Consider the following 27,390-nt stretch of genomic DNA (forward strand, 5'->3'; position numbering starts at 1 on the left):
GCAAACAGGATGACTCGAAATCCACTTAAGACTTCTTGTCCTCTGATGTCTTCTATTGGTTCTTCGTTTCGCCATGAAGAACTTTCTTTTTACAGAACACTTTAGGCACAAGGCTGCAATGTGAAGTCCAACAAAAGCATTAATAAAAGTGATATTATTATTATTATTATTATTATTATTATTATTATTATTATTATTATTATTATTATTAAATGGTAAATGGCCTGTATTTATATAGCGCTTTACTAGTCCCTAAGGACCCCAAAGCGCTTTACATATCCAGTCACCCACCCATTCACACACACATTCACACACTGGTGATGGCAAGCTACATTGTAGCCACAGCCACCCTGGGGCGCACTGACAGAGGCGAGGCTGCCGGACACTGGCGCCACCGGGCCCTCTGACCACCACCAGTAGGCAACGGGTGAAGTGTCTTGCCCAAGGACACAACGACCGAGACTGTCCAAGCCGGGGCTCGAACCGGCAACCTTCCGATTACAAGGCGAACTCCCAACTCTTAAGCCACGATTATTATTATTATTATTATTATTATTATTATTATTATTATTATTATTATTATTATTATTATTATTATTATTATTATTATTATTATGTATGCTTTTATTTTGCTTTAAAAATGCTTAAAGTGAACTTACTTAAGCAGACTGAATATGCCACTGAGCATAGTGTCACTGTTTATCAGTTTATCATTGGCTAACTTGCTTTCTTTGCAAAGTTGAATTTGTAACGAGCTTATTTACAGGTGTAATCGGACTGTGTTTTTATTGTATTTTTTTATGCAATTAGCTTGAACATCTTTTTTTTCTCTCTGATGGAATCATTTTTTCTGTGGGTCCCCAGCAACTTGAAATCCTTGTAAAAACTTATAATAAAATAAAATCCTGCGCATACTACTACTAATACTACAACTAACAATAATATAAAAATATTTAATATAAAATTATTTATAGCTTAATGATGATGAGCAACATTAACAATATAAACACAAGCTCAAAATAACCTTGTAATCAATAATGCCACCTAAGTTTTCATATTTAAATTTAATTAAGTAACTCTGTTGTATAAATATATGTTAGATTGTGACTCAAATCACTCTCTATTTTTTTAAACAGAAAGAAGCACACAATCTAACGGGGACTACCATCTTGCGGTCAAATGGTGAAGTACAAGTACGGATGGTTTATTGTAGAAGCTCCACTCTAACCCTAATTCCAAATACTTCTGGAGTTGGATGCAAAAGCTACATAAACTGGGCAAAGCGTACAGTTTTGATGATCGAAATGTTGCGTGAAGACATTTTTAAAACAACAAACGTGATTAAAGCACGTGAGAGAACAGTGCGTGTTTGCGTGCCTAGCATTAGTATTACGACTTGAGTGAAGCGCTGCCACATAGACGATCTGTCGTGGCGGAAATTTGTTCGGTGTCATAGCAACGATCAACATTTCTAAGTGTCGACGAGCACGGACAGTTAATAATAACGACAGGAACTGTATGAGTACGCACACACAGTTACTAATGACGCTCCACGTACTTCTTCCAGGAGATAATTAGCGTTACGATCGTAACACAGCAGGCGGAGGGTCGTGTCACGGTGTTAGCCTGTGACAGATGGCAAAGATGCTGACTGAAAAGCTCAGTTTGACTTGTGACAGACTCCTGTCACACCGGCAGCTCACATGCTGTTGCTCTTATTTTAGCATACCACAGCACGGCAAGGAAGTGCTCGTTTACAGCACAAGGGACGGACAGCAGAAGGTTTGTTAGTTTTTAAGTAATTTGTTCGTGTCTGCACCATGGTCCGCACTCTGGCTACAGAGCGTCAGAACAATTTAATACATCTGAAAAAATCATATATATACAAAAATGTCATTAAAAAGTATTTGCTTGAATGTTTGACCCACAGACATGGATTCCTACTGAAATGCTGCAGCGAAGTTTACAATAAATACCAGATTTGCACGTTAGATTTAGCATATCATGGCAAACTAAACAAACAGTTCATCTGCATTCAGACAACTTTCTTTTTCGTTTCTTAATTCACTCGTGCCATGACCGCGAAACAAGCCACGCGTGGACAGATTGCTCTTCCTCTTACATGACGGACTTTATTGTCATTTTGCCAGCCAGTTTGTTTCAAGGTGAACTAATCTGGAAGAAACAGTGTCACTAACCTAAAAAGGCCAGCAGGTGGCTGTTTAACCTCTCTTTCTTACACATTTACTAGCCCTGGGCCAGATTATGTGGATTCCAGCATAGTACATTTAAAAATGGCAAAACCGGTGAAACCTTTATGCACAGACAGGCAAACAAACTTTTATACATTATCCACTCATCTTTTATATATTTTAATGTTGCATTTAGTCACAATCACAAATGGCCTGGTGTTTTTGTCAGACAGTAGGGAACCTACTAAATAGATCTTTGTTTAAAATTGTGCTAGAGTCAAGGTCATGTTTGTCACTTTACAGGCGATTAGCTGTGAATTGTAATGGATTGTGAGATACATGAGCTGCTATGTCATTGACCTTCTTGACCATTGACCATTCATGCTTTACTAAAGTATTTTTTTTTCATAGCCCCTCATACTAACTGGTCACCATGGTGACATCAGTGCCCTTACTTTTGGAAAAAGAAGCAGTCCTGTTATCCTCTGCTCCGCCTCTGCTGATTACGTCATTGTCTGGGATATTGAATTGTGCCAGAAGAGAACACAGGAGGGTAAAGATACATAGTTCTGTGTGTTTGACCCTGAATTGTTGCATGCTGTGAGCAGTGCTCTGCAGTAAAGCGTTTCTCCATCCCAAATCACACACATTTTTCCCCATTATAGAGCTCTGTTTTGCAATGTTGCGGAGCCACTTTAGCACACGCTTCATATCACGTGATGTAGTGAAAATGATCATTTTCCTGTTAAGTTTAAATGTAAGCAGACAAACATTTTGGTTTGCAGGTAAAGTTGCAGCTGGAACAGTTATCGGGACTTTGCTGGGGGAGGTTGTTCATCTTTCATTTTGTTTCTCTGATGCACGAGTGGCTGCATGCACGGGAGCAACTGCATGTATTCTCAGCTCAAAGGTACCAGATGATCATGCTGCACGTCTTCCACTTGGTCAATGTATTTAAGCTAAAGGGTTGTAAATGGACTGGTTTTTATACTTTCTACTCTACCTGATCACTCACAGCACTTTTAAAACATGTGCCTCATTCAACAATTCACATTCACATTCATACAACCACTTTTTTCTATGCTCTGTCTAACATTCATACACATTTACACTCTGATGGATGCAGAGAGCAACTTGAGGTTAAGATCTTGCGCAAGGATATTTTGCATGCAAGCTGGAGCAGCCAGGGATTAAACCTGATTTTAAGATTAGTAGATGACCTGCTCTGCCTGCTGAGCTACAGTCACCTCATTGACTTTTAAAAAAATATTTACTACAAGACAGTAATCACCACTTGTTCTTACTCAAGTTTTACGGTTGTTTTTTCCACATCAGAGACCAGAAACTATCCATACCTTGACGGGCCACCTGGGACCTGTAACATCAGCAGAGTTCTGCCCCTGGAATAACGATATCCTCGTCACCACATCAGAAGACCGCACCTTTAGGGTATTACTTTAAATTTTACACTTTTTATTTAGCCACAGTGATGTGTAATGGTTTAGAAAAACAAATTGTGCACACCTTACTTGGACTTTTAGCTTTTTACTTTTGTCTCGTCAGGTGTGGGATTTAAAAACTGAAGCTGTTTTCTTCCAGTCGTTTGTGCTTTCAGGTATGACGTAAATATTTTAAATCATGTTGGTGAAGCGGTAAACATTCATTCTTTTGAGCTTCGCCCCTTTAGCCTGCAATACTCTTATTCACTTTGTACAGTAGAAATGATAACTCTATTTTAAAACAGGACTATAAAAACTGGGATGTCAGATTAGGCTGTTGGTTAAGGATTGGTATCTCTTTCTGGGGTTTTCTCCCTTCTGTACCCAGGGTTCCTGTGATAGAAGCCACTCCATTAGCATAAAGTAAATTAGTTATGATTATTCAACCATAGTTTTCAATTTTCTAAAATTTGAAGGTTTGAAAATATTGAACTTCCTTAATCCTTTAGCCTCTCCACTGCTCACTACATACTTCTTGGAAGAGGACAGGCATCTTATCACCGGTTCAACTGATGGACAGGTTAGTGACTGAGGTACGCGGCAGCTCAAAAGGCTCAGACACTGAAATTCCACGAGCTGAAAGACAACTGTCTGTTTTAGGTGTGGTGCTTTTCTCTCAGTGACGACCACAAGTGTCACCTAGTGACCAAAATGGACCTTGAGAAGATGGAAAAAAGACATCAAATGCACCGAGAGACTGTGAGCCATCAAGCAGGTGACGCGACATGAAACAGATAGTTCTTTAAACTAGTTGGAAAAGTTCACTCAGTTACTTTTATGCTACTTTTGGATGTTTTCTTCCAGGGTGTGTTTTAAAATCGTCTGCTGATAAAGTGGAGACTTCAAAACCTGTTCTCAAAATGGCTTTATGTAGGCCTCTATCAGACATCAATGGTGACCAAGAAAAGTAAGTACAGCTTAGCTGGAATAGGTGCCTTGACCCTTATTATAACTTCCTTTAAACTGGTAAAACTACATAAACTAAACAGTGTGGATGAATGGATTCGTTCACAGAGTTGTAGATGTAGTTTACAATTAGTTTTCAATCATTAGTCACAAGAAAAAACTAGATCTAAGCCTTTCATTTACTCGTTTCCTCCCTCTCAGTGGATCATATTGTTTGATTTTAGCACAAGGAAGATCTGGTTCTCTTCATTTTTGACAGGGAATCTTAATAAAGCACGACTGTCAGCTATATGTATTCTCAAGGGCTCTATTTTGTTTATTATTCCACAAAGTGCAAATGGTATGTCATCCAGGAGAATATTAGCAAAATGATTTAAAACACATATGTCAAATTAAAAAAAAAAAGCAAAAAAAAAAGCTGCACATTTTTGCCATTAACACAGTGTCACAAGCTCCTGGAAAAAAAGTCCTTATGACATGCCACATCCGTATGGACTAATTGCTGCACGTGTTCACACACTCACAGGAAACCTGAAGGAAACTTCACACGGCGCGGGAAACTGCTGTCTCGAAGCATAAAGTTTCAGACCGTTGAAACATATTGTTGCTGTGACAGGAGGCAGGCACTTGAAAAACACGCAGACATGACTAGATTTGTATGATTCCTAATTGCTGTAAGGAAAGCTTGTGATCTCAGTGCAGAGCTCAGCGACTTACTGACTTCACACTTTACTGTTAGAGTGAAATACAGAACAAGTGGAAGCAGAGTCAGTGTGTGATCATTTGAAGTCGTTGAAGTTTCTTTGCAAGCCACATATTCATTGTATAAGACAAAGTAATCATTTCTAGTCACTGTTAGCATCAGTGTTTAGACACTATTCAGACAGCACACATTTGAAATAATTGATTTACTACAGCAGTACAGTTTGGCACAACAGAGTTTGGCATCTGGACTTCCAGCTCATCATTCCCTGCGAGTATGTTTCTATAAATTTGGGTACTGATAAATAAATCTTGCTCTGGAGACTTGTGGATGTTGTGTTGGTGGAGGGGTTGAAGGAGCAGTGATGCTGACGTGTCAGAGTGAAAAGCAAAGCTTAAATATATAAATAAATTGGGACACTAGGGAACTAAAGCATGTTATGTATGTTTCTCACAGTGCAGCTTGATGTGCCAAACTAAAGTAGCTCACGGGCTTTGCTCAAGTAAGATTCCACATAGTAGTATGAAAATAATGATGCACAAAAATGTAAAACCTTCCAAACATAAATTGCCCACAAACTCAAAACCTCAACATGCAGCCCAGAGCAGGAAGTGGATAAAAGAGCAGAGCGACTGTGGCTCAGGGGGTTGGGAATCGCATCTGTAACCGGAAGGTCGCCGGTTCGATCCCTGGGCTCTCTGTCCTTGGTCGTTGTGTCCTTGGGCAAGACGCTTTACCCTACTTGCCTACTGGTGTTGGCCAGAGGGGCCGATGGCGCGATATGGCAGCCTCGCTTCTGTCAGTCTGCCCCAGGGCAGCTGTGGCTACAACCGTAGCTGCCTCCACCAGTGTATGAATGTGAGAGTGAATGAATAGTGGTATTGTAAAGCGCTTTGGGTGCCTTGAAAAGCGCTATATAAATCCAATCCATTATTATTAGCTCCTTTCTTCTCTGTGGTATTAGTTTCCAGTGTGCTGAATGTATATAGTTTAGACTGCATGAAGTCAAAGGTAACTTGAATCAAGGCCTATACTTTTATGGTGTACATGTCTTGCCACTTCATCACATCAATATGTTGATCTTTTGTGTCGTTTGTCTGACCCCAAATGAAAAATTCTTTTTGCGAGAAAACCCCTTAACATGGTTTTTCCATATGTTTCTGTTTGGGGGCCCTGCAGTGACAACAGCTGGTTTTGTATTGGAAGCTCTGATGGTCTGTATGTGGTTGATCTGGCTACGTCTGAACTGGTAACAGCGCTATATTTCAAAGGTAGGCTGCTGGGGACATGCCTTCTCCCATCTTTCTGTCTTTCTTTAAGAAACTCTGGTATGCCTCCAATAAAACATGTGGTTTCCCCTGAGAGATTCCACTGGTCATTTCTTTTTTGAATGTGATAGCACATGATGATGAATATGATTTTTGTTCTTGTAGATTACCCTAAGCTGAGCATCACCATGGCTGGCTCATGGACCATCTCTCCAGGGTGTGATAACTCTGTGAGTATTTCCATTAAAATTGCCTTTTCAGCTTGACTTCTATCATTAATACAGTGTTGCTGGTATTGTTTTTAGTATAAAGAGATAGGATTTACTAGTTAGGATAGTGCGATATAATGTTTTTAATGTGTGTTTGTCTGCAAACTGATTTCATTGGTGTCACAACCATGTAACATGCAGTCACTGAACTTTTGAAGGTTCTAAGTAGAAATTAAAATAAAGTGCAGCAGTCTATTTGTAGACAGGCCAGAACAACATCATAGAAAAAAGTAGATTTCCATAGGCTTTTGGATAATTGCCAAATATAATAAACTCTGTAGGAAATAAATGTAAACAGTTACACGTATTCTCAGCAGGAGAATATTAACAAATTAACTTTTATGATTGTTGGAGTGTAAATGCACCCACCACCTCTCCCCATGTCTGGCACTATATCTGGTATGTAAACATACAATATTTTTGAAAATGGCTGCAGCATTAAAACCGATCCCTAAACAGCTTTGCTCTGTTCTTTTCTTAAAACTTCTGCTAAATAACCAAGTTTATGGTTCACCAATGGCTAACTTTTATGTAAAACAGTAGCAATTATTTAATGTTCTCTCAGTCTAACAGCTTAAAACACATGTTTATGTATATATTATTACTACAAGAATAGTGTTTTTTATTTTATTAAATTTTTAATTGATTGAATTTATTTCCCACACAGATGCTGATGTTAGTGAGCTCTTTGTTTACCCCATGTGTGGTCATGTTGGAGGTGCGTCTATATGACCTAGGAAGGCCCTTGGCTTGTGGCAAAGGATTTTCAGTGTTCCCAAGGTAAAGCTGGAGTTAACTGAAAAATATTAGGTAGCAATACAATATTTTAATGAGCTACAGTGACAAAACCTTTTTTTCCTACTCACTTCATCTTACTGATCAAAACCAAAATTCAAGTTTAATAGAACTTGATGAGGGACACTGTGGCCTTGTAGTGTAGCTACTTGAGGTCTAAAACTTTGTTTTGCTTTTTATTTTTTATGGGTAGTATAATAGCAAGCATTTCAGCTACTTGTTTTGTGAAAAATAAAATAAAAAAAGATTAAAAAAAAGTCTACAAACGACAGACAAAATAAGTATTTTTTAACTATTTGAAATAAGCACAAAACTGCTCTGGCTAGTGAGTGATTGCACTTTATACGATTCTAAACTTTTAAATTTGCATACGTAAGCTAACAGTCACAATAAGATTACTTTTTAAATGCCAAACGTTTTAAATTGTCCTCTGAGAAAGAAGGAACATTCATTCAGCCATTACCCGTAACTCCATAAATGATTACCTAGCAAAGTCCAGCAGCACCAATAAGGATAATTTCATCAACGTAATGTGCTTTTTGTCTGCTTTAACAAATTTGCTATTTGTGAGCCAAAGCATAATCATTTGGGATAGTTACAACTTGCAAAAACAATGCCTTTATACAGTTTTGTTAGTCTGGTCATTTGAGCTTATATATGATTGTGGGCTGTTTTTTAAAGTTGGCCTCCTGCCTCTAATGCCCTCTGACTCTGACATTTCCATATTAACTTCCTCTATTACAAACATTCATGCCATCTGGTTTTTCATGAGTCAACAATATCATGGCATTGGAAATCAGAGGGGCTAATAATCCATAAGAGTGGAAAATGCTGTGCTCCTCCATTTCCAGTAACTCCCCCAGCCCTCCCCTCCATTTCCCCCCTCTCTTGTTTTCAGTTCTCCTCCGCTGCCCAATTCTCCCCTCAATACTGAGCTAAAGAGGAAGGAGCCCAGCCATCCTAAAAAGAAAGGTCAGCATCCCCGAACACTCACCTCTCACTTATACTCATACACACAGAATAAAAAGAAAGCTACTACTATCTGAGGACTTTGAGCTTTAAAAATGTGACCCTTTTTGTGGTTTATTTCATGACTGGCTCATTATCTGTTTTTTGTTTTTTGCTTGACCACATATAAAAGCCACTTTCAACAGCTCCCTTATTCACAAGGGCTTGCCACAGCAGGTAGCACCGCATATTTGATTTGTCAATTTTTTAGTTGATTTTATTTAACAGGTCTTTCCTGATGCAATCTCGAGGGATTTGTTCCTCTTAAATTTTACTATTGGGTTAATAAAAGTCTGCTGGGCAATTTCAGGAGTTACTGAGAACGTCTTCATTATCTGCAAACATTCACAATTTAAAGATTCCTTCCCCTCATTTTGTTGGGGTTTTATACGACTGTCTGTTTTCATAAACAGGTACTTCAGTTAGAGCAGCACATGCAGACTGATGGTTTCTTTTACATCAACCCATTTTTTTGACTGGCTGCTTCTTCCTGTTGTGGATTCATAGGTAAAGTGAGCCTGTTTGTGTTTCTCTGGTGGACCATTAGGATCACAGATAAAGTTTATGATTGGGATCTGGCGACTTAGAACTGTTTTCCTGGAGCGACCTACTAAATACTGACATTTACATACATACATCATACAGAGAGGTAGTGCTGAGAGGCAGTATTAGCTGTCTCCTCACAGCTGGAGTTGAGGAATTTGCCAGTGCCAGACTGTGCAGGGGGTGTACTGAAGAGTCTAGAAGTGCCGTGCGGCTGCACTGTCAGACCAAAAACCACAAACGTTTACACACTAACCCAGCATGCTGCTCTCCATGCATTCTGTATTCGTAAAGTTATCTACACAATTGTATACAAATTATGCAATAAACCTCCAAGATCCTTGGAAATAGAATTGTTCTTCCATTGCATGTGTGCAAGACCACTGAAGGTTTCTTACACATGCACTGAAGACTCCTGGCTTTTTGAGATGATTATAATCAGCTGCTGTTACTTTTTGCATGATGTGTACTATAACCCCTGAGTGCTGTTGCTTGAATTAAGTCATTTTATAGAAAGGATTTCAGGGAACTAGTAAAACAGAAGGACTGAATAAATTGCGAGCAATGCACAACACACATTTTCCATAGAGTGATCAGATCAGTATGAAAATACTGCAGATGTGAATCTGATTCATTTAGATTTCTCTGTCAGGGAGAATAGACAGCTTTACTGTTTGACCTGAGGTGTCACAAATTATTAAGAATAAAATGAAATAAAGAAACAAAGAAAGGCAGATGACATGGAGCACAATAGAGTTCCCTCCTTGAAGCACTAGAAGCCATTGGACCCTAAAATTCCCACTAAACTGCAGTGATCTACAGGATCTTCTCTCACAGAATGAACAGAAAATAGTGCAAATAATGAACTGAAAATGATTGGACCCACTGTATGAGTTGTATTTCCCCATAAAACATTGTGATCCAAGCTATATTAATTGCCTCCACTGTTTTGAAGATGTAAAATCTTGGATGGCAGAGAAAAAAAAATTCTGTGATTAAAGAGAGATAGAGAAACTGAGGTTCTCAACGTCACCTTGGTCTATACCTAAATATGTGGGCATGTAGTTTTACAAGGTATAAATGCAAAAGAACAGTTACCTTGATACAGACCACACACTGTGGCCTTACTTTAGCTTCATGTTTGTAATGTAGTTCTGTGACAGCTTACTAAGGTGCCTCTGATACTTTTAGTTCTACTCACATTGCTGTCTGCTACTGTCTGCTCTTCTCATCACAGGTCAGTACAGCTGTGACACAGCTAATGTAAAATGAGGTTGACTGATTGAGAACATGACTTGGTTGGCTAATTCTTATAAAACAAATAAACAAACAAAAGAGTATCGGATGTTTCAAAGGGGCTCTTGTATGTGCTTTTTTTAAGTTCAGCTAGAATAGCCTTTATCTGTAGCAAGCCATTTTGGCTCCCTTTATGTAATTTTGTTTTTATTTGGCTTCCCTTCATTAACAACAGGTTGGTGGGTGGGCTTCTGTGCTCAGATCCAGAGATCTGTGCTACAAATGACCATATTAGGGATAAACAGAGACGAACGTGGAACAACTATTAGATTCTGAGTGTTTACAGCCTGAAACCTGGATCATAGGGATTCCTTACATACACATATGCTGACCTCAGTGTTTGAATATTTGAATAATGTCCTATTTAGTAACTCAGGAGGTAAACAGGTAAACACCTGAGGAGAGCATACAGCTGTCTCACTTTGTGAGCAGAAAGTTTTGGGGTGTTGTAGCTGTTCCATCAGACAATGAACATCCTGATGTGCTGAACCAGACTAAAGGATTTGAATATTAAGAAACATCTTTGAATAATTTTTGTCATTAGGCTAATTCATAATGAATGCCGTAAAACAAGCGCACAGCAAACTGCTGTGATTTTACGCACATATGACTTTCCTTGGAAATTTGTCTGAAACTCTCACTTTGCTTCAAATAACTGTCTACTGTAAAGTCAGCGTAAATTATGGGATTTTTACTGCCCCGTAAAACTAAAGCACCATTATATATCAGCAGGAGATCAATAGGGCCATTAAGCAACGCCAAGTGATTGCGTCTCCATTTAATTGGCCTAAAATGCTTACTTTTCAACATGTAATCTGTTCTGGAGCAGCAAAAGCTACTTAGTATGCCGTCTCACAACACATTGGAGAAGTGGAAGGTGGTTTTGCATGTAAGCCACCAGTCTCACAGAACTTAAAAGGACTAATGCTTTACCTAACATTTAAATACTACATAACTGTTGTGATACCAGGTGAATTATGCAATTCAGGTTTTGTACACTTAAACATGTTTAAACATACAGTTATGGTCAGAAGTTTCCATCCTATCATCACTGGCACACTTTGGGCACCTTTGTACCAACTGAGCATCATTTAAATGCTACAGTTTGCACATTGGATGGATGCTTCCAGCAGGATAAGCTTGGAGTTCACTGTACTCAAATCAACTCCACAGCCAACAGATCTCAATCGAATAGAGCACCTCTGGGATGTGGTGGGATGGGAGATTTGCTTTATTGATGTGCAGTGCAAAAATCTGCAGCAACTGTGTGATACTGTCATGTCAGCATGAACCAAAATCTCTAAAGAAGTTTTCCATAACCTTGTTGAATCTATATAGTCACAAATTAAGGCAGCTCTGAAGGCAAAAGAGGGTTAGGTCCAGTATCAGCAAGGTGTACCTAACGTGACCAGAGAGTGCGTACGTATATATACGCCTGGCCCTGGAGACTATATGACCTTTTCCTACTTCCCCTTTGTTTGACAGAAGAACAGTTTTTGGAAGTGCTTACAAATTTTAATGGCTGTGGAAAAAGTGAGCTCATAGTGAACCATCACCCTTCATGGCTTTATGGATACACTTAATGCTTACAGCATGGAGTGGTCACCCAGAAATCTTGAATCCTCCTTTTAAAATATGAAACTGCTTCACGATACTGGTAGATATATTGTCATTTTAGCAATATTAAAGAATCTTACCTCATCCTGCCACTGCACCATCTATTGATTCGTGTTTTAGAAATGCAGACATATGTACTCGTTATAATACACACTTCTTCGCTGGTGTCCTAATGAGCATCTTATCTTTCAATGAAGGAGGTGTAAAGGACCAGCCTCTGGTTTTCCACTGTAAAGTGAAGTCATCTGGATATACTAGTGCCCCGAGGTATGATCACAGAATAACTTTTTGCCATATAGATAATCAGATTACAGTTTATTGGTCTGTCCAAAGTTTAAAGCACTTATTCGCTTAATTATTTTTTAATCTCATATTTCCTTTTTGTTAGGTAAAATATAGTTGCTATATGTATATATATTTTATTTGGTTGTTTGTATATGTTTTTTTTTTTTAAATTTAGTTTATCTTCTTTTCAGGAGGATCATGTTTTCACCCAAAACAAATGTTCAAAAAAATTCTTCCTCTAGGAAAAAGGCTGATGGAAATACGTAAGCGACCTAAGCTAATTTCATTTAAAAGACAGTGTTAATAAAATGTGAATAGTGAACATACTTTTGCCATTTAGAGGTTCCCTCCTTAAAGATTACCCAGCAGACGGTGTGGCACCGGCTATCCCGTGTGCTGATGTGAGCGTGAAGAAGCATGTCTCATGTCTTCAGTATTCAGGTAGGTTAATATGAGTAATTTTGTCTTTTTGTCTATTATTATTATGTGTTTTTAACTATTATTTAAACAGTTGAAATGCTAAAGGTTGAGGCTATAAGTCAGATTTGGGATTGTATTAGAAACACCTGCCAATGTCGAACCGTTAGTAGATCTAATAACTGTCGACTGCATGGAGTATTGTCCATCCTGTGCTGTAAGGGTGAAGTAAGGTAACAATAATTTATGAAAAATAGCTGGCAGTATATTAGAAACAGTTTCACTGTTGCTGTTTTCTCAAGATGAATGTTCCTCTTTCAAACACAACATTTCACAGTTGTGTCTTAAAGGCTGCTTTACTATTTTTGGCTGTAATAAATCAGCTGCGGACTGAAAAATCCTAATAAAACAATCCCGTGTTTCCTTGTCTCTCCCAAGGTGATGGAAAACAAATCCTGTGTGGTCTTGGAGACAGCACACTGTTACTGTACAAGTCCTGCCTTACTGGCGCTCCAGCTGTCTACATAGGTGTGCGATGCAGAGATGAGTACCTGTACTTTTGTTTGATATTTTTGTGTTTCTCATCAAAAGAGGGGTTTTTTTTATGTTCGACATACAACTTCTTAACTGATTCAAATGATGCTAAGGTTTAAGAGTTGGCACCTCACAGAGATAAGAAGTATGTTAATAATTATAAGTCTGCTCTTGGCTTGGATAACTCATTTGGGCTCTTCTGAATAACCTGAACCTACTCTGAAATGGATGCATGGCTTGACATGAGAGTTTTAAAGAAAATTCTAGTTAACTCACTAAGCTATCACTGTCAAAAACTAAACACCGAGCTCTCTGTTACCAGAATAGTGTGGTTTGCTTATGTTCCAGAGCAATAATTGTTGAAAGGCTCACATTCTCTCCTGAGACCTTTTAGGTTTAAACTAAGCATATGTCGCTATTATATACAGTGTGAAAGATTAAAGCATTTCTGAGACGAGTGGTCCCGGGCAGTAAAATCAACACTGACAGAGAAAGAAAGAATACCCCTGCATGTCAGGCATCACTCGATGGCTGAAGTGCAGCTGGATCACAGGTCTCCAGAAGGGGGCAGCAGAGATAAAAGGAGAGAAGCTGAGGTGACACGTAGGTCACCACAAGCATATTCTCTTCTGTCTGCCTGGCTCTCTTAGCAGTACCATAAAAGTAGATGTTGTAGCCACACTTTGTATTACCAGGTTACTAAAGTCGTGCCTTCTTTTATCTAGGGCATGACAAGCCAATAAGCAGTTTGAGCTGGAGCCTTAGCAGACGGTGGTGGCTGAGTGCGTCAGAAGACCTGTCACTCCAAATCTGGACTCACTGTAACTCAGAGCCTGCCATTATCATGGTAAATCCCCAGTGAATGTGCATACACTTATACCAGTGTCTTATTTTTTTTTTCTTGCTTTCACTCCCTGTCACCTTAATCTCCCATCACAGCTACATGGCCTACTTTAAGCCTTTATGAAATTTCCCTCATTCCTTGGAAGTCCAAGTTCTAACCATAAAAACCAGTGTAATAAAGACCAGCCAGAGTGACCTCATATTGCAAAAATGTCCTCTCTCCGAAGGTCTAAAAAAAATTAAAATAGATGTAGAAGTTCAATAAAATGACTACAGATAACTAATAGATAGCTCCACACATTTGTCTTGTGTTTTCAAAGATCAGTGTGATTGTTGGAAGGATTTTAGTCCCCTACAGATCTCCTTCTGTCATTCCGATGTGTTAATGGTTAGGTAAAATGTTCAAACTTTTTCCATTTCCATCTGTGGTTCATAAAATTCAGTCATAGCACACCTTTATAATAGGACAATTTCTGTGTAATGATCAGATTGTATCTTGGACATGTTTGTACAGAACTTGCTCAATTCAATGTTTCCACTGCTAATTAGAAAACTAATGGAATTTAAAAACAAGGAGGCCAACACAGAAAGCCAAATTAATGCAATTATGAAATAATGTGTTTCTTGGCGCAGTGATGGCACTTTTGCTATCGAAGCCTCAACTGAAGTTGGAGCATCCAAAACTCTGATCGTATGCAGACCCTCCTTACCTCACTGGGTATCATATTTAATGGGACACTCAGTTGCTTTGTCATGCCAAGTAAAAACAAGGGTCTTTCCTTAAGCTCCAAGGTCTCCCCATATCTGATGCTTATCATCCCTGCTTTGTTTCACTCAGTTAGACAGTTTGGCTGGGTCTACAGCCTTTGACTGCTTGGTATTTTTGTGAAACAGCTTGGCAATGAATACAAGTCGTTTCAGGGACAAGGGCTATGTCTGGGTGAGCCAGGATCACAAACGGCTTCTGAGAGTTGCAGTTGTGAGAAAAAGTTTGTTAAGTTTGTGTTGATGAGATGTGGTCTGGTATACTAGTATAAGTAAGTATAAGTAAGACTGAAGTAAAAACTGAAGTAAAACTGAAGTCTTGCAAATGTTTTAATAATTAAATAAAAAAAATACTATTAAGGCTGATTTTTGTCTCTGCTAGGGTGACAAAATGTTCTCCAAACCCATTAGAGGTGCTCAGTTTTATTATCTCGACAAATTTGTACTTCTGGCATCCGGACCTTCTCTGTACCTGTACCTGTATAACCTGGACATCACACGCGATGACATAAAAAGGTAATTGCAAGTGATTCATACATGTAAATAGATACACAACAGTTTACCATGTGAACCTTATAAATGCTACGTAAACTATTGGTTTATGTATGTATTTTCTTCATTGGTCTTCAGCTGAATTCCTATATAATCTTTTTTGTCATGAAGCTGTATACACATGGATGTATTGTGAAGAAAGTGAGACAAATTCAAGCTTTTTTCTCCTTAGATATCATCAACGGAGTGTCAGCAAATTGGCTGGATGCTTTGCGACAACATCAGCAACAGACATCACTGCCTTGTCTGCGATCAATGATTTTTTCTCCCGTATCCTTCTTCCTGTTGTTACTGTTCGTACAGCAGAGGTGTTTCAGTTCAGACTGCACACATTTCCCATGTCATCCACAGCAGTTTGTCTATGGTGTCTTTAGATGTTGCCCCAGGGCTTCCATTGTGGATTCTACCTGTGAATGAATGAGGTTTTCTGTAGTTTATTTAGGAATGTGAGGAATTTGAGGGTTTACAATGCATTTATTTTCCAATAAATCCACTAATAAGAGGTCCTCTCAGGAGCAGTTCTGCTCCACTTTAGTTCACTTTGCCCTACCATGTACAGAACAAAAAGAATATGCATATAGGGTGATGACATATGTAAATATGCAGATATACATATAATTGGAATTCAATCAAAATGTTTAGTTTATTTATTTTAGTTAATTTAAAAAAAGCAAAAAAATATTGTACTCATAAATTTGCATTGATAATGTATGGCTTACACTATATGTATTCCTTCTCATAAACTTAGAATCAGTCTATTAATAATACGAAAAAAGTAAGATACAGTAGGTTTTTTCAAACTACATACGACCATTTCACATTTGTACATGTGCATTTGCATTGTCTCTTTCTAATTATGTCTTCCTTCTTCTCCACCATTGTTCTCTCTTCTCCCTCATTTTCACCTCATCCTCTTCCTCCTCACCTCACCTTATCTCTTGAACCGAAGTCAGGGATCTAACACATGCAAAGATGCATAAACGTGCTTTTTTTATTCCCAGTATTTGTGCAATTAGTTATTGTCAGCAGATAAGACATGCGACCTTCCCGTCTCAGCACAGCTGACAAGCCGGCTAAACAACAATAACAGCTGGTTGTTACAGCATTATGCCAGCAAACATTAGACTTGAGTGTCCTAAAAATCACACTTTCCCTCTGAACAGTTTGCTTACATTCGTGTAAGAGTTTATTCACTTAGTGTCTAAAAGTGTTTGATCTATTTTTAAGAAAGTTTCACTAACAGCAGCATTTATTAACAGAAAAGGTCAGGATATCCTCTTATCAGACACTTTTCACAGAGTTTTACTGCTTCCTCCATAGTAAATAGACATGGACACATATTGACAGCTGAGGTAAACCGTGAACTGACAGCCAACACTCATTGCAGATGAATGGTAGCCACTGCTATTTGTCCCGAAGTGGCCACTTTAGCAAGGATTATGCACTTGAATTGGGAAGGGTAAGAAAACAGAAAACTGAAGTTTCATTTGCTATCTGAGAGCATTTAGACTCATAAGTGAAAATTGTCACGTATAACCAACAGCATTTGTGAGCTCTTTTTCTTAGTGAAATGGATCAGTTGCATAGACAGAGTAATGTTAAGTTCTTGTGGAAACTGACCAGTCTGTCAGAAATAGCGACTTTGTAATGATAGCTGTGGGATGCAACAGGTTTAAATCATAAAATTGATTGGTCATATAAAATAATGGCAGCCTTCTTAGGTCAAAGTGTGTATGAAATATTTTGGATTTTTAAAACTGTTACAATATCTCATGAGATTTTAACACTGTTCTTTAGTAGGAGTGTCCGTGTACACCATAATAAGGCCTACAAGGCCTTCTTTTCATTTCTGTCTACTTACATAAAACAGCATGGAATGAATTAAGGTGTCTACAGGAAGGCAAACCATTGTATTCAGTTTCTGACTGAATACATCACACGGCCCTAAAAAGCTACCAAGGTTGTAAATGATAGAAAATAGTTGATTAAATATATGTTATTTTTGTTTGAGGTGCTGGTCCTCTGAGAAAAATGTTAAAACATTACTTAACAAGCTGTTTCAGACATTGTTTTGGTGTGTGGGTCAGATCGGTCTATTCAAGTATTTGACATGAACAAAGGCACAGTTGCCTCAGAGGTGCCTGATGCCCACAGCAGAGCCATCCATTGCATCACACAGAACAAGGTGAGGCGATTCGACTGTTCATGTGAAAAAAAAAACTACCCTTGATGTATATGCATGTATTTGTCTTGTGTAATAGTAATTCCCTTCGATTGTATCTTTGTCTAATACTATTATATATCATCTTGTTAATAGAATAGAATAGAATAGAATAGAATAGAATAGAATTCAACTTTATTGTCATTGCACATGCACAGGTACAGGGCAACGAAATGCAGTTAATCACTTAATACCCACCAGCTCACCAGTGAACCACTTAGCGGTAAAGTAATATTTTGTCCACATGCTAAACCAGAATTGTTTCAAAAACTGGAAGATGTTGCTTTTTAAATCAAATCTCTTATATGTATTTGGAATTCTGTTAAAATATTTCCATTTGGGTATGCGGTATATTTGAAAATTCAATTTAAAGAAGTAGATGTGAACCCAGCTTTATAACTTCCTGTATGATTATTTCAGCCTTTATGCATGATCGTTTGTAATTGGTTACGTTGTAATGTCAGTCATCACAGTATATATAAGCGACTTACAGTATGAAAGTGTGGAGTTTGTATGTTGTCCCTGTTAATGCATGGACCCTGTCCAGGAACTCCAGCTTCCTCCAATGTTTGTCTCCTTGTGGTGTACTGGTACGTCGTCAAGGGTGTACCCCAACTCTCGCCCTGTGACACCTGGGAAACGCTCCAGGCTCTAAATCAAGTGCTTGAACAATTTATTTCCAATTGCTTCTCATTTTAGCAGATAATGTAAGATAATTTAAGACAAACAGCTTTAGGTGTAAGTGTTGTGTAAGTTTAAGTGTTTAAAAATGTCTAACCAGACAACCCAATCCAAAAAAAGGTTCATTCTGCTCATGTGGACGTAGCTAGCTATTTCGTCACTCATCCAAGTGACTTCCACAGTGTCAGTTGAGGTTTCCCCAACTTTATAAACAGTACATTTGCATAATCATTGACTCTAGCACAACTGACTAATAATGGGCTGACTGCAAATTGTCATGACCATTGGTCACATAAATGGCCTCCTTGACTCCCCGCTCAAACCAGCGTTCTTTTTGGGATGTCCTCACCTTAGATAATTGAGCATGATATCACGGATAGTAACAGATAGTCCACCATCTCCATTTCACACATGAACGCATGCCGACGTTGCAGTAAGTTGCCGTCACGTGCAGTGACAGCCGAGGGAGATATTTTATTCCAAGCAAACATGAAAATATTCACGGGGGAGCGTCTCCCCCTGCTGGTAATGCAACTTCTGCATGTGTGTCCATTTCACGCTTTGCCTAGCCAAAGCGTGAAATGGACACGGTGGACTGGCGTGTTAATTACACGTTTTGTCATGTTACTGGGTTGAACCAGATACTTATTCTTGATGGCATTACCTTGGCCCCCAGTAACGCTGTGAGGAATTCTGGAGTCATTTTTGACCATTTTTGTCCTTCAGTGTGTATGTTAAATAAATATGTACGACTACATTCACACAATATTATCTAAAATTAGAAACATCCTGTCTTAGAGTGATGCTGAAAAATAGTCGATGCATTTATTACTTCATTGTTATCAGGGTGTCCTTAAAACCCCCTGAGAAAAGCCTTCAGTTGATCCAAAATTCTGCAGCAAGGGTACTGACAGAGATTAGAAAGAGACAGCATTTTTCTTCCACCCTGGCTTTTCTTAGAATCAAATTTCAGTTCCTTCTCCTCACATACGGGATGTTGAATAATCAGTCCCCAGCTTATCTTAAAGACCTCATAGTACTGTATCACCCCAATAGAGCAGGCTTACTTTCAGGCTCCTTTTCTGTGGAAACAGCTCCTAATTTGGATTTGTAAAACAGACACCATCTCTACTTTTAAGATTAGACTTAAAACTTTCTTTTTTGATAAAGCATATAGTTAGGGCTGGATCAGGTGACCCTAAATTCTCCCTTAGTGCAATAGGCCTAGGCTGCTCTCTGTGTGCTTACACACCTCTCTGCATTTAATCTTTAGTTATTCATTTCTGGCTCTCTTCCACACTATGTCTTTTATCCCGTCTTCCTCCCATCACCCCCAACCTGTCGCAGCATATGGTTCCCCCTGCTTGAACTTGGTTCTGACGGAGTTTTCTTCTTTCCACAGTCGCAAACTTTTTGCTCACAGGTGGTTGTTTGATGTTGAGGGTTTTCTCTCTTGCATTGCAGGGTCTTTAGCTTACAATATAAAGCACCTTGAGATGACTGTTGTGGTGATTTGGCACTATATAATTGAATTCAATCATTGCTTGGCATAAAGGGACAGAACGCTTTACTAAAAAAGATTTTTCACCCTAAACCATAAACATTGCACTTATCCTGATAATGATAGTGTTCTTTAATACAAATGCAATTTTTTTTTGAAGGCACATATTTAAGTTTTGATGTTGCTGAGCGTTGTCAAATCTTTTTCACGTCTTTTCTCATTCATAGTCTGACTAAACCTAGCCTTAACCTCCAATCTTTGATAGAGGCAGAGACATCTCCTCAGTCCATACGCAGATTGGATGACGTTGAGATCTAACCCACAAAGCGAAGAATTTGCTTGACTTGGAACCGATTACTGGTGTGAGCCTCATCTTCCATTTTACCCTTGAAGGGGCTACTATTTGGCAGATGTAATAGTCTTACATAAGGCATCTATGAGTGTTTTGCAAGTTACGTAAGGCACAAGACACGGATCGTTTTTGAGGCAATAAAAGTGTTACGTTTGTGGTGTGAATGAAAAAGGTCATGGTTAAAAACAAAAATCATGGTTATACAAACATTTCCGTGACAGACAGACAGGACATGCCATCATCAGTATCATTCATCTTGAATGTTACTCCGTAGCGCAGGAGGATTAAGACTGCCATAGGGGATGGCAGGAGGATGATGCTGGATGATGGCCTTGGAGTAAAGCTGTTCCATGATGCAGTCTGGGTTTATGTGGCCTTACTTCCACATCAGTGTCTTGAACCAATCTGGACTCAATTTGTTGGTGTCTAATAAGTAGACAGCTTGGGCTGGCGTCCACATCTATTATAGTGCTATGAAGAATATTGCTCACAGTGAAACTATAAAATTCATTTATTCAAGTCTCATTTATTTATTCAGCTTATAGTTAGCATTTTTATTGCCTCACATGTTACAGTGACATGGAGGGACTGGTATCTCTACATACAAGAGTCATAAGAATGCTTGCCAGCTTTGTAACAGCAACAAACCCATTAACTTTTATTATAAAACATATATAAAAATAATTACCTATTGTACAGATGCTCATGTAACTTAGTAGATGCAGAAAAGTATATGTTTTGGTGTGAAGGAGGCTTGTACCCACTGACCCTTAGATACTGACTTTGGTCAGTATCTAACTTGCTTTAGACTCGGGCCAGCCTGGATTAGCTGGATACACTGCACCTTGTGGTATGGATGAAGTGCATTAAAGCATTCAACTGCAATTCACTCTTGCTCACAGCTGACTTTATTCCTTCAGCCCAGAGGTGCTTGTTCTTTGTCACGCTAGCTATTGTGTGCATTACATTGCGGAAAGCCTGTGGTGTGTTGTTTTTAGCTTGGCTATTGATGTCACTGTGGGATTCTCCGCCTGGGGGCCTGAGGGGCCTTTGGGTGCCGTAGGATTAGTAGCATTGCTCCTGCTTGGAGTCTACGCACATTTTTTCCCTTCACTATTGGTTTTCCTCCTGAGGCTCACCAAACATCAGGAACTGCATTTTGAGAAGCAGCTTTTCTTACTTGAAATTTCCATCGCCTTTTTGACAAAATTCACCTGGAACTCATCACAGCGCAGGACTTCTCGGAAAAAAAGAACTGGAAATGCCCTCTCAGGCTGCCGTTCTCACACTTTCAGTGGAAATCTAAACAATCCCCCCCACCGCTTCTTTCTCTCTCTAACTCTTTTTCTCTCCGGCTCTCCCTAAGCTTTTCTCTCTTACACATTTACCTATAGCATTCAATAAGTGGGTCTGAAAGAGCTGTGTGGAATAGATGGATAGATTTGTAGTGGAAGTTCTTTGCTTTTCTATTTAACTAAAAAACAGTGATGACGCTAAGACACTCCCACCTAACCTCACTTTTGCTTCCGTTTTTGTTTTTACAGCCCAGCGTGATTTTTTTTTTTAAACATCACCTTCTGTTTTGAAGTAGTATACATTATACTAATAGTATAATAATAAAAAATTTAGGGAAAAAAAGAAGATTTATATCCATTTTCAGGTAAAGCTTGTGCTGACTAAGCTGTTTTGTTCATTGTGTATCATTAAAGGGATCAGCGTTTAGCTCACAGGCTCCAGATTCATACAACCTCTTCCTGACCAGTGCTGTCACTGATGGTATGAAGATTTGGGACCTTCGAACACTTAGGTCTGTATTATTGTAACATATTCTGTGCAATTTGTATTGAATGTACTTGTAATATGATCATAAGACAAGGAAAATGGTGCTTTATAATCTACTGTAGTCTACTGTAGTCTCTTGCTTCTTAAAGGGAAATCATGTTCAAAACCTATTGTATCAGTAGCTAATGCATTTGCAGTAAATGCATTAGCAATTGCTGCAAATGCTGTAAATGCTACTACAACAATCTTATGTAGTAAATGATTTACTACATAAGATTTCTTTTTGCAAAAGTTTTGAGCAAAGTATATAAAAGATCAAGTAACCCTGATGTCACAGATCAGTTTGTCAACTGTTGTTTTGTTTTTTTTTTTGTTTTTTTTTTAACATTTTAGTTTTTTAAATAGGTAAGCATAGCCGACTTTCTAGATGGTATTTCACGGGTGGATCACAATCTGATTGTACTTTTCGGCGTTCATATTTTCAACACCATGAGCACTGTTGTATCAGTAGCTAATGTTCTCATTGTTGTACCTCATCTGTACACATTGACAACAATTTAAACTAAAAATGTCAAATTTGGAGTCATCAGTATGAAAGAATTCTTTTCAGATGCCTCTTCATCTTTTGTGCTGCACTTGTCTAGTTTCCACTGATGTTTTTTAAGGGCATACTGCACAACATGTACAGACATGCCAAGTTTTCAGCTAATAGCTTTGTTGGAATTACATTGTTAGTACAAAAATACTATTTTAGATCTGTAAAATTCTTTTATCTTTAGCATTTTGATAAAGCCAGATAAAGAAATGGGAAGAAAATGTGTGTCTTTGCAACTGGCTGCTAGTAACAAAGTGCCAAAAGATAAAGATGAAGACACTCCTGGTCATCCCTTGATTTAGTGGCTTTTTTATGCTTAAATGATTCATAGGTAAAAGTTAAGTGGTTTAACAAACAAACAAAAACAAAAACATTCCTCTGAAGACAGTCAGGTACAAGCATTGGCCTGAAGCCTGGATAACTCTTGCACAAGACTACTTTAAGAAAGGATTAGAATGTCTCCTTGTTAGCAAAATATTTTTTTATCATGGAACGGGACCGCGGCACATCTCCTACACGCACGGACTGTTTACTCCAGAGATCAGCTGATCGCCCTGATGCCGGCCGGCTCGCTGGCCAGGCCCGCAGAAGTACCAGCTGAAATTTGGAGGAAAACACATCGGGGATGCAGAGGTCAAGGACAGAAGAGAAGAAAAAAGGTGACGGTGAGACAGCGGAGGCTCGAAGCGAGGAGGAGGTTTAAACCGTGTCTGCCGTCTATCGTGATGGGAAATGTGCGATCGTTGGCAATTAAAATCGACGAGCTCTCAGCACTGGTACGGAGTCAGAGGGAATACCGAGAGTGTAGCCTGATGTGTTTCACCGAATCATGGCTGCACCAGGACATTCCCGATGAGAATGCTTCCGTGGAAGGCTTCCACACTGTTCGGGCGGACAGTGACAGCATCGCTAGCGGTAAGCGTAAAGGAGGTGGGCTTGCTGTTTTAGTTAACAACCGGTGGTGTAACCCTGCCAACATAACAATCAAAGAAAGGATTTGTTGCTCGGACACTGAACTGTGTGCTGTTGGACTCAGGCCGTATTATTTACCCAGGGAATTCTCTCACGTCATCTTGGTGGCTGTCTATGTTCCCCCCTCTGCTAACCCCACAGCTGCATGTGACACTATCCACTCTGCCATAGCTCGGCTACAGACTCAGCACCCGAGTGCCTTTATTGTGATCTCGGGTGACTTCAACCATGTATCACTGGACAATACACTACCAACATTCAAACAATATGTGGACTGTCCCACCAGGGGAGAGAAAACTTTAGACTTACTGTATGCTAACGTCAAGGATGCATACAGCTCCTCCTCCCTCCCCCCACTTGGTAGGTCAGATCATAACCTGATTCACCTCACCCCCCGCTATGTGCCAATTGTGAGGAGGGAACCTGTGACCACCAGGACTGTTAGGAGGTGGTCAGAGGAGGCAATAGCGGAACTACAGGGCTGTTTCGAGGTGACCGACTGGGAAACACTCTGTGAGCCTCACGCCGAGGACATCAATGGGCTTACTGAGTGTATCACAGACTACATAACTTTCTGCACCGACTCCATTGTTCCAGCTCAGACTGTTCATTGTTACCCAAATAACAAGTCGTGGGTGAGTAAGGACATCAAAGCCCTCCTCAACAACAAGAAGAGGGCTTTCAGAGGGGGCAACAAAGAGGAGGTGAGGAAGGTCCAGGTGTTACTAAAGGACAAGATCAGAGAGGCTAAGGACAATTACAGGAGGAAGCTGGAGTGGAAACTCCAGCAGAACAGCATGAGAGAGGTGTGGAGGGGCATGAAGACCATCACTGGATTCAGGCCAACCAACAGCAGGGGAACTGAGGGAGGTGAGAATAGAGCCGACGAGTTGAATCTGTTTTTCAATAGATTCGACACCACAGTGTCTGCTCCCACCCCCACAACCTCACCTGCAGTCAGCCTGGAATCCAGAGCCACACCACTGTGCCAGCCTCTCTCTTCACATGTTGCCTCCTGTGAGATTCCTGACACCCCTCCCCCACCCATCACCTTCACTCAATACCAGGTTGAGATGCAAATGAGGAGACTTCACTCAGGCAAGTCTGCTGGACCAGACGGAGTGAGTCCCCTTGTCCTCAAGACCTGTGCCCCCCAGCTGTGTGGAGTCTTTCATAAACTGTTTATGCTGAGTCTGAGTCTGCAGAGGGTCCCGGTGATGTGGAAGACATCATGCCTCGTCCCTGTACCAAAGACGCCTCGTCCCAGTGGCCCCCAGGATTACAGGCCCGTGGCACTGACCTCCCACATCATGAAGACCCTGGAAAGGCTCATCCTGGACCAGCTGCGACCCATAGTAAGACCACATCTGGATCCCCTTCAGTTCGCTTATCAGCCTCGTCTCGGAACAGAGGACGCCATCATCTACCTGCTCAATCGTGTCTACACCCATCTGGACCAGCCGGCGAGCACTGTGAGGGTCATGTTTTTTGACTTTTCCAGTGCTTTCAACACCATCAGGCCGACCCTCCTGGGTGATAAGTTAGCAGCGATGCAGGTGGATGCTTCTCTGGTGTCCTGGATTGTTGATTACCTGACAGGAAGACCACAATATGTACATCTCCCACAGTGTGTGTCTGACAAGGTGATTAGCAACACAGGGGCACCACAGGGGACTGTCCTCTCCCCCTTCCTCTTCACCCTCTACACCACAGACTTCAGCCACTGCACAGAGACCTGCCATCTTCAGAAGTTTTCTGATGACTCTGCGGTGGTTGGATGCATCAGCAGGGATGATGAGACAGAGTACCGGGCTGTGGTCGACTCCTTTGTCACGTGGTGTGAGCAGAATCATCTGCAGCTCAACGTGGCAAAGACCAAGGAACTGATCGTGGACTTCAGGAAGACCAGGAAACACTTGACCCCTGTTTCAATTCAGGGGGTCAGTGTTGACATTGTGGAGGACTATAAATACCTTGGAGTACACATTGACAATAAACTGGACTGGGCTAAAAACACCACAGCACTTTACAGGAAGGGCCAGAGTCGTCTCTATTTTTTGAGGCGACTGAGGTCCTTCAACATCTGCCAGAAAATGCTGAGGATTTTCTATGAGTCTGTTGTGGCCAGTGCGATCCTCTATGCTGTTGCATGCTGGGCGAGCAGGCTGAGGGTCGCAGATGCCAACAGACTTAATAAACTGATCCGTAAGGCCAGCAATGTTGTGGGGATGGAGCTGGACTCCCTCAAGGTGGTGTCGGAGAGGCGGATGCTGTCCAAGATAAAGACAATGTTGGATAACACCTCCCACCCACTCCATGACATGCTGGTCAGTCACAGGAGCTCGTTCAGTGAGAGACTGAGATTACCGAAAAGCACCACTGAACGACACAGGAAATCATTCCTGCCTGTGGCCATCTCCCTGTACAACGCATCCACTTAACACACTGTTTGCTGCTACAACTACACATGTTTCTTTTCCAACTATTTATTTATAAGTGACTTATGTATGTATGTATGTATATATATGTATATATTGTACTATTCTTAGTTAGCGTATTGTCTGTCTTGTCTTAATGTTGGTTTAAAATGGAGCACTGTAACAAAAAATAATTTCCCCCAGGGATCAATAAAGTATTCTGATTCTGATTCTGATTCTGAAATATAAGGAATTGAGGGCTAGCTCAAGATGTTCTCCTAATACTATACATTGAAGGAAGTGATAGTGATCAATATGCTTGGAAATTCTGAAAATGTCTTTTTCATTATGAAATTATTTTGCCAAAATTTGTAACATTCCTATTCAACCTTTATCACCTGTTGACAAACCTGGATGAAGGTTGGCTTCTGAGTCTAGTGTTATTTCACCAAATCCTCCAGATTCTCATAAGTCCAAGAACGTTAGGGAAGAAATCATTTTTATTACACTTCTTTTGTTGAGACTTTAAAGATGACCTTACATTCGACTAACTTCAACATTTTCTTACACAAACATTCCTCAGTGATTTGGATTTTTTTTTTCCTTTCTTCTTTTTTTTTTGGGCCGAGTTGAACGGCATTATTAATTATTTCATTCTTTCATGTCTGAAGCTGCTTCCATGTGTAACTCCTCTTCCGTCCCTCCATCAAATCTTAATGCTATCTGATAAATATTTGTGGCTCGTTTCTAGGTCAACCCCTCATTTTAAGAGGTTTTATCAAACATCCCTCAGTACGCAGAGTTCTTTGGAGGTGAAACATACGCATGGATGAAAACAATTAACGACTATTAACCACAAAACATGGCACCAGGCCACTAAATAAATATTTCAGTCTTGTTTACTGCTAATCAAAGTAATCAAATCAGTGTTAAAAATTGTTTATCAAATATCTTTGCAGGGACCCAAAATTCGAAGTTTACTAAACTTGCGGGGACCAACAAGTCCCTTATGGGGACAAAATCTATCGCCCCATAAGTTTAAAGGCATTTTTGAGACTCAAAATGTGGTTTTAGTGTCAGGGATACAATTAGGTTATGCGTTCGGAATAGGGTAAGGGTTAGGGCTTTGCATTCACTTTTAAAGGTTAGGTTTAATGCAAGTGGCTAGGGAAAGCATTTTTGTCACTTAGATGTCCGCACAAGGATATGAAAACACGACTGTGTGCGTGTTTGTGTAAGTTTGATGAACTGACCCTTATATGTACCGGGACATTTCAGATATGTGACGCAAATGTTGTCTCTATCCCATGATAATTGTAATGGCGTTAAATTATTTCAATAGAAATGCACAATAGTTAAAATGGAAATGTCTTTTCA

At 39.8% G+C, this 27,390-nt stretch overlaps 1 protein-coding gene across 1 annotated transcript in view; it reads left to right on the plus strand.

The window, feature by feature from the left end:
* Positions 1-1,320: 1,320 nt before the first annotated feature.
* wdr27 (WD repeat domain 27) overlaps positions 1,321-27,390 on the plus strand; it is a 53,142-nt gene continuing 27,072 nt past the window's right edge. The window contains exons 1-21 of the mRNA XM_026191025.2: positions 1,321-1,782; positions 2,604-2,745; positions 2,978-3,102; positions 3,528-3,641; positions 3,756-3,807; positions 4,141-4,211; positions 4,292-4,406; positions 4,496-4,598; positions 6,480-6,571; positions 6,734-6,798; positions 7,505-7,617; positions 8,531-8,604; positions 12,294-12,363; positions 12,573-12,644; positions 12,722-12,822; positions 13,237-13,326; positions 14,058-14,179; positions 15,323-15,456; positions 15,665-15,762; positions 17,556-17,677; positions 21,957-22,054. Coding sequence (XP_026046810.2) covers positions 1,636-1,782; positions 2,604-2,745; positions 2,978-3,102; positions 3,528-3,641; positions 3,756-3,807; positions 4,141-4,211; positions 4,292-4,406; positions 4,496-4,598; positions 6,480-6,571; positions 6,734-6,798; positions 7,505-7,617; positions 8,531-8,604; positions 12,294-12,363; positions 12,573-12,644; positions 12,722-12,822; positions 13,237-13,326; positions 14,058-14,179; positions 15,323-15,456; positions 15,665-15,762; positions 17,556-17,677; positions 21,957-22,054 — 2,120 coding nt within the window. The 5' untranslated portion in view covers positions 1,321-1,635. The remainder of the gene's footprint in view (positions 1,783-2,603; positions 2,746-2,977; positions 3,103-3,527; positions 3,642-3,755; positions 3,808-4,140; positions 4,212-4,291; positions 4,407-4,495; positions 4,599-6,479; positions 6,572-6,733; positions 6,799-7,504; positions 7,618-8,530; positions 8,605-12,293; positions 12,364-12,572; positions 12,645-12,721; positions 12,823-13,236; positions 13,327-14,057; positions 14,180-15,322; positions 15,457-15,664; positions 15,763-17,555; positions 17,678-21,956; positions 22,055-27,390) is intronic.

Source organism: Astatotilapia calliptera, chromosome 13 (assembly GCF_964374335.1).
Source record: "Astatotilapia calliptera chromosome 13, fAstCal68.1, whole genome shotgun sequence".
Classification (NCBI taxonomy): domain Eukaryota; kingdom Metazoa; phylum Chordata; class Actinopteri; order Cichliformes; family Cichlidae; genus Astatotilapia; species Astatotilapia calliptera.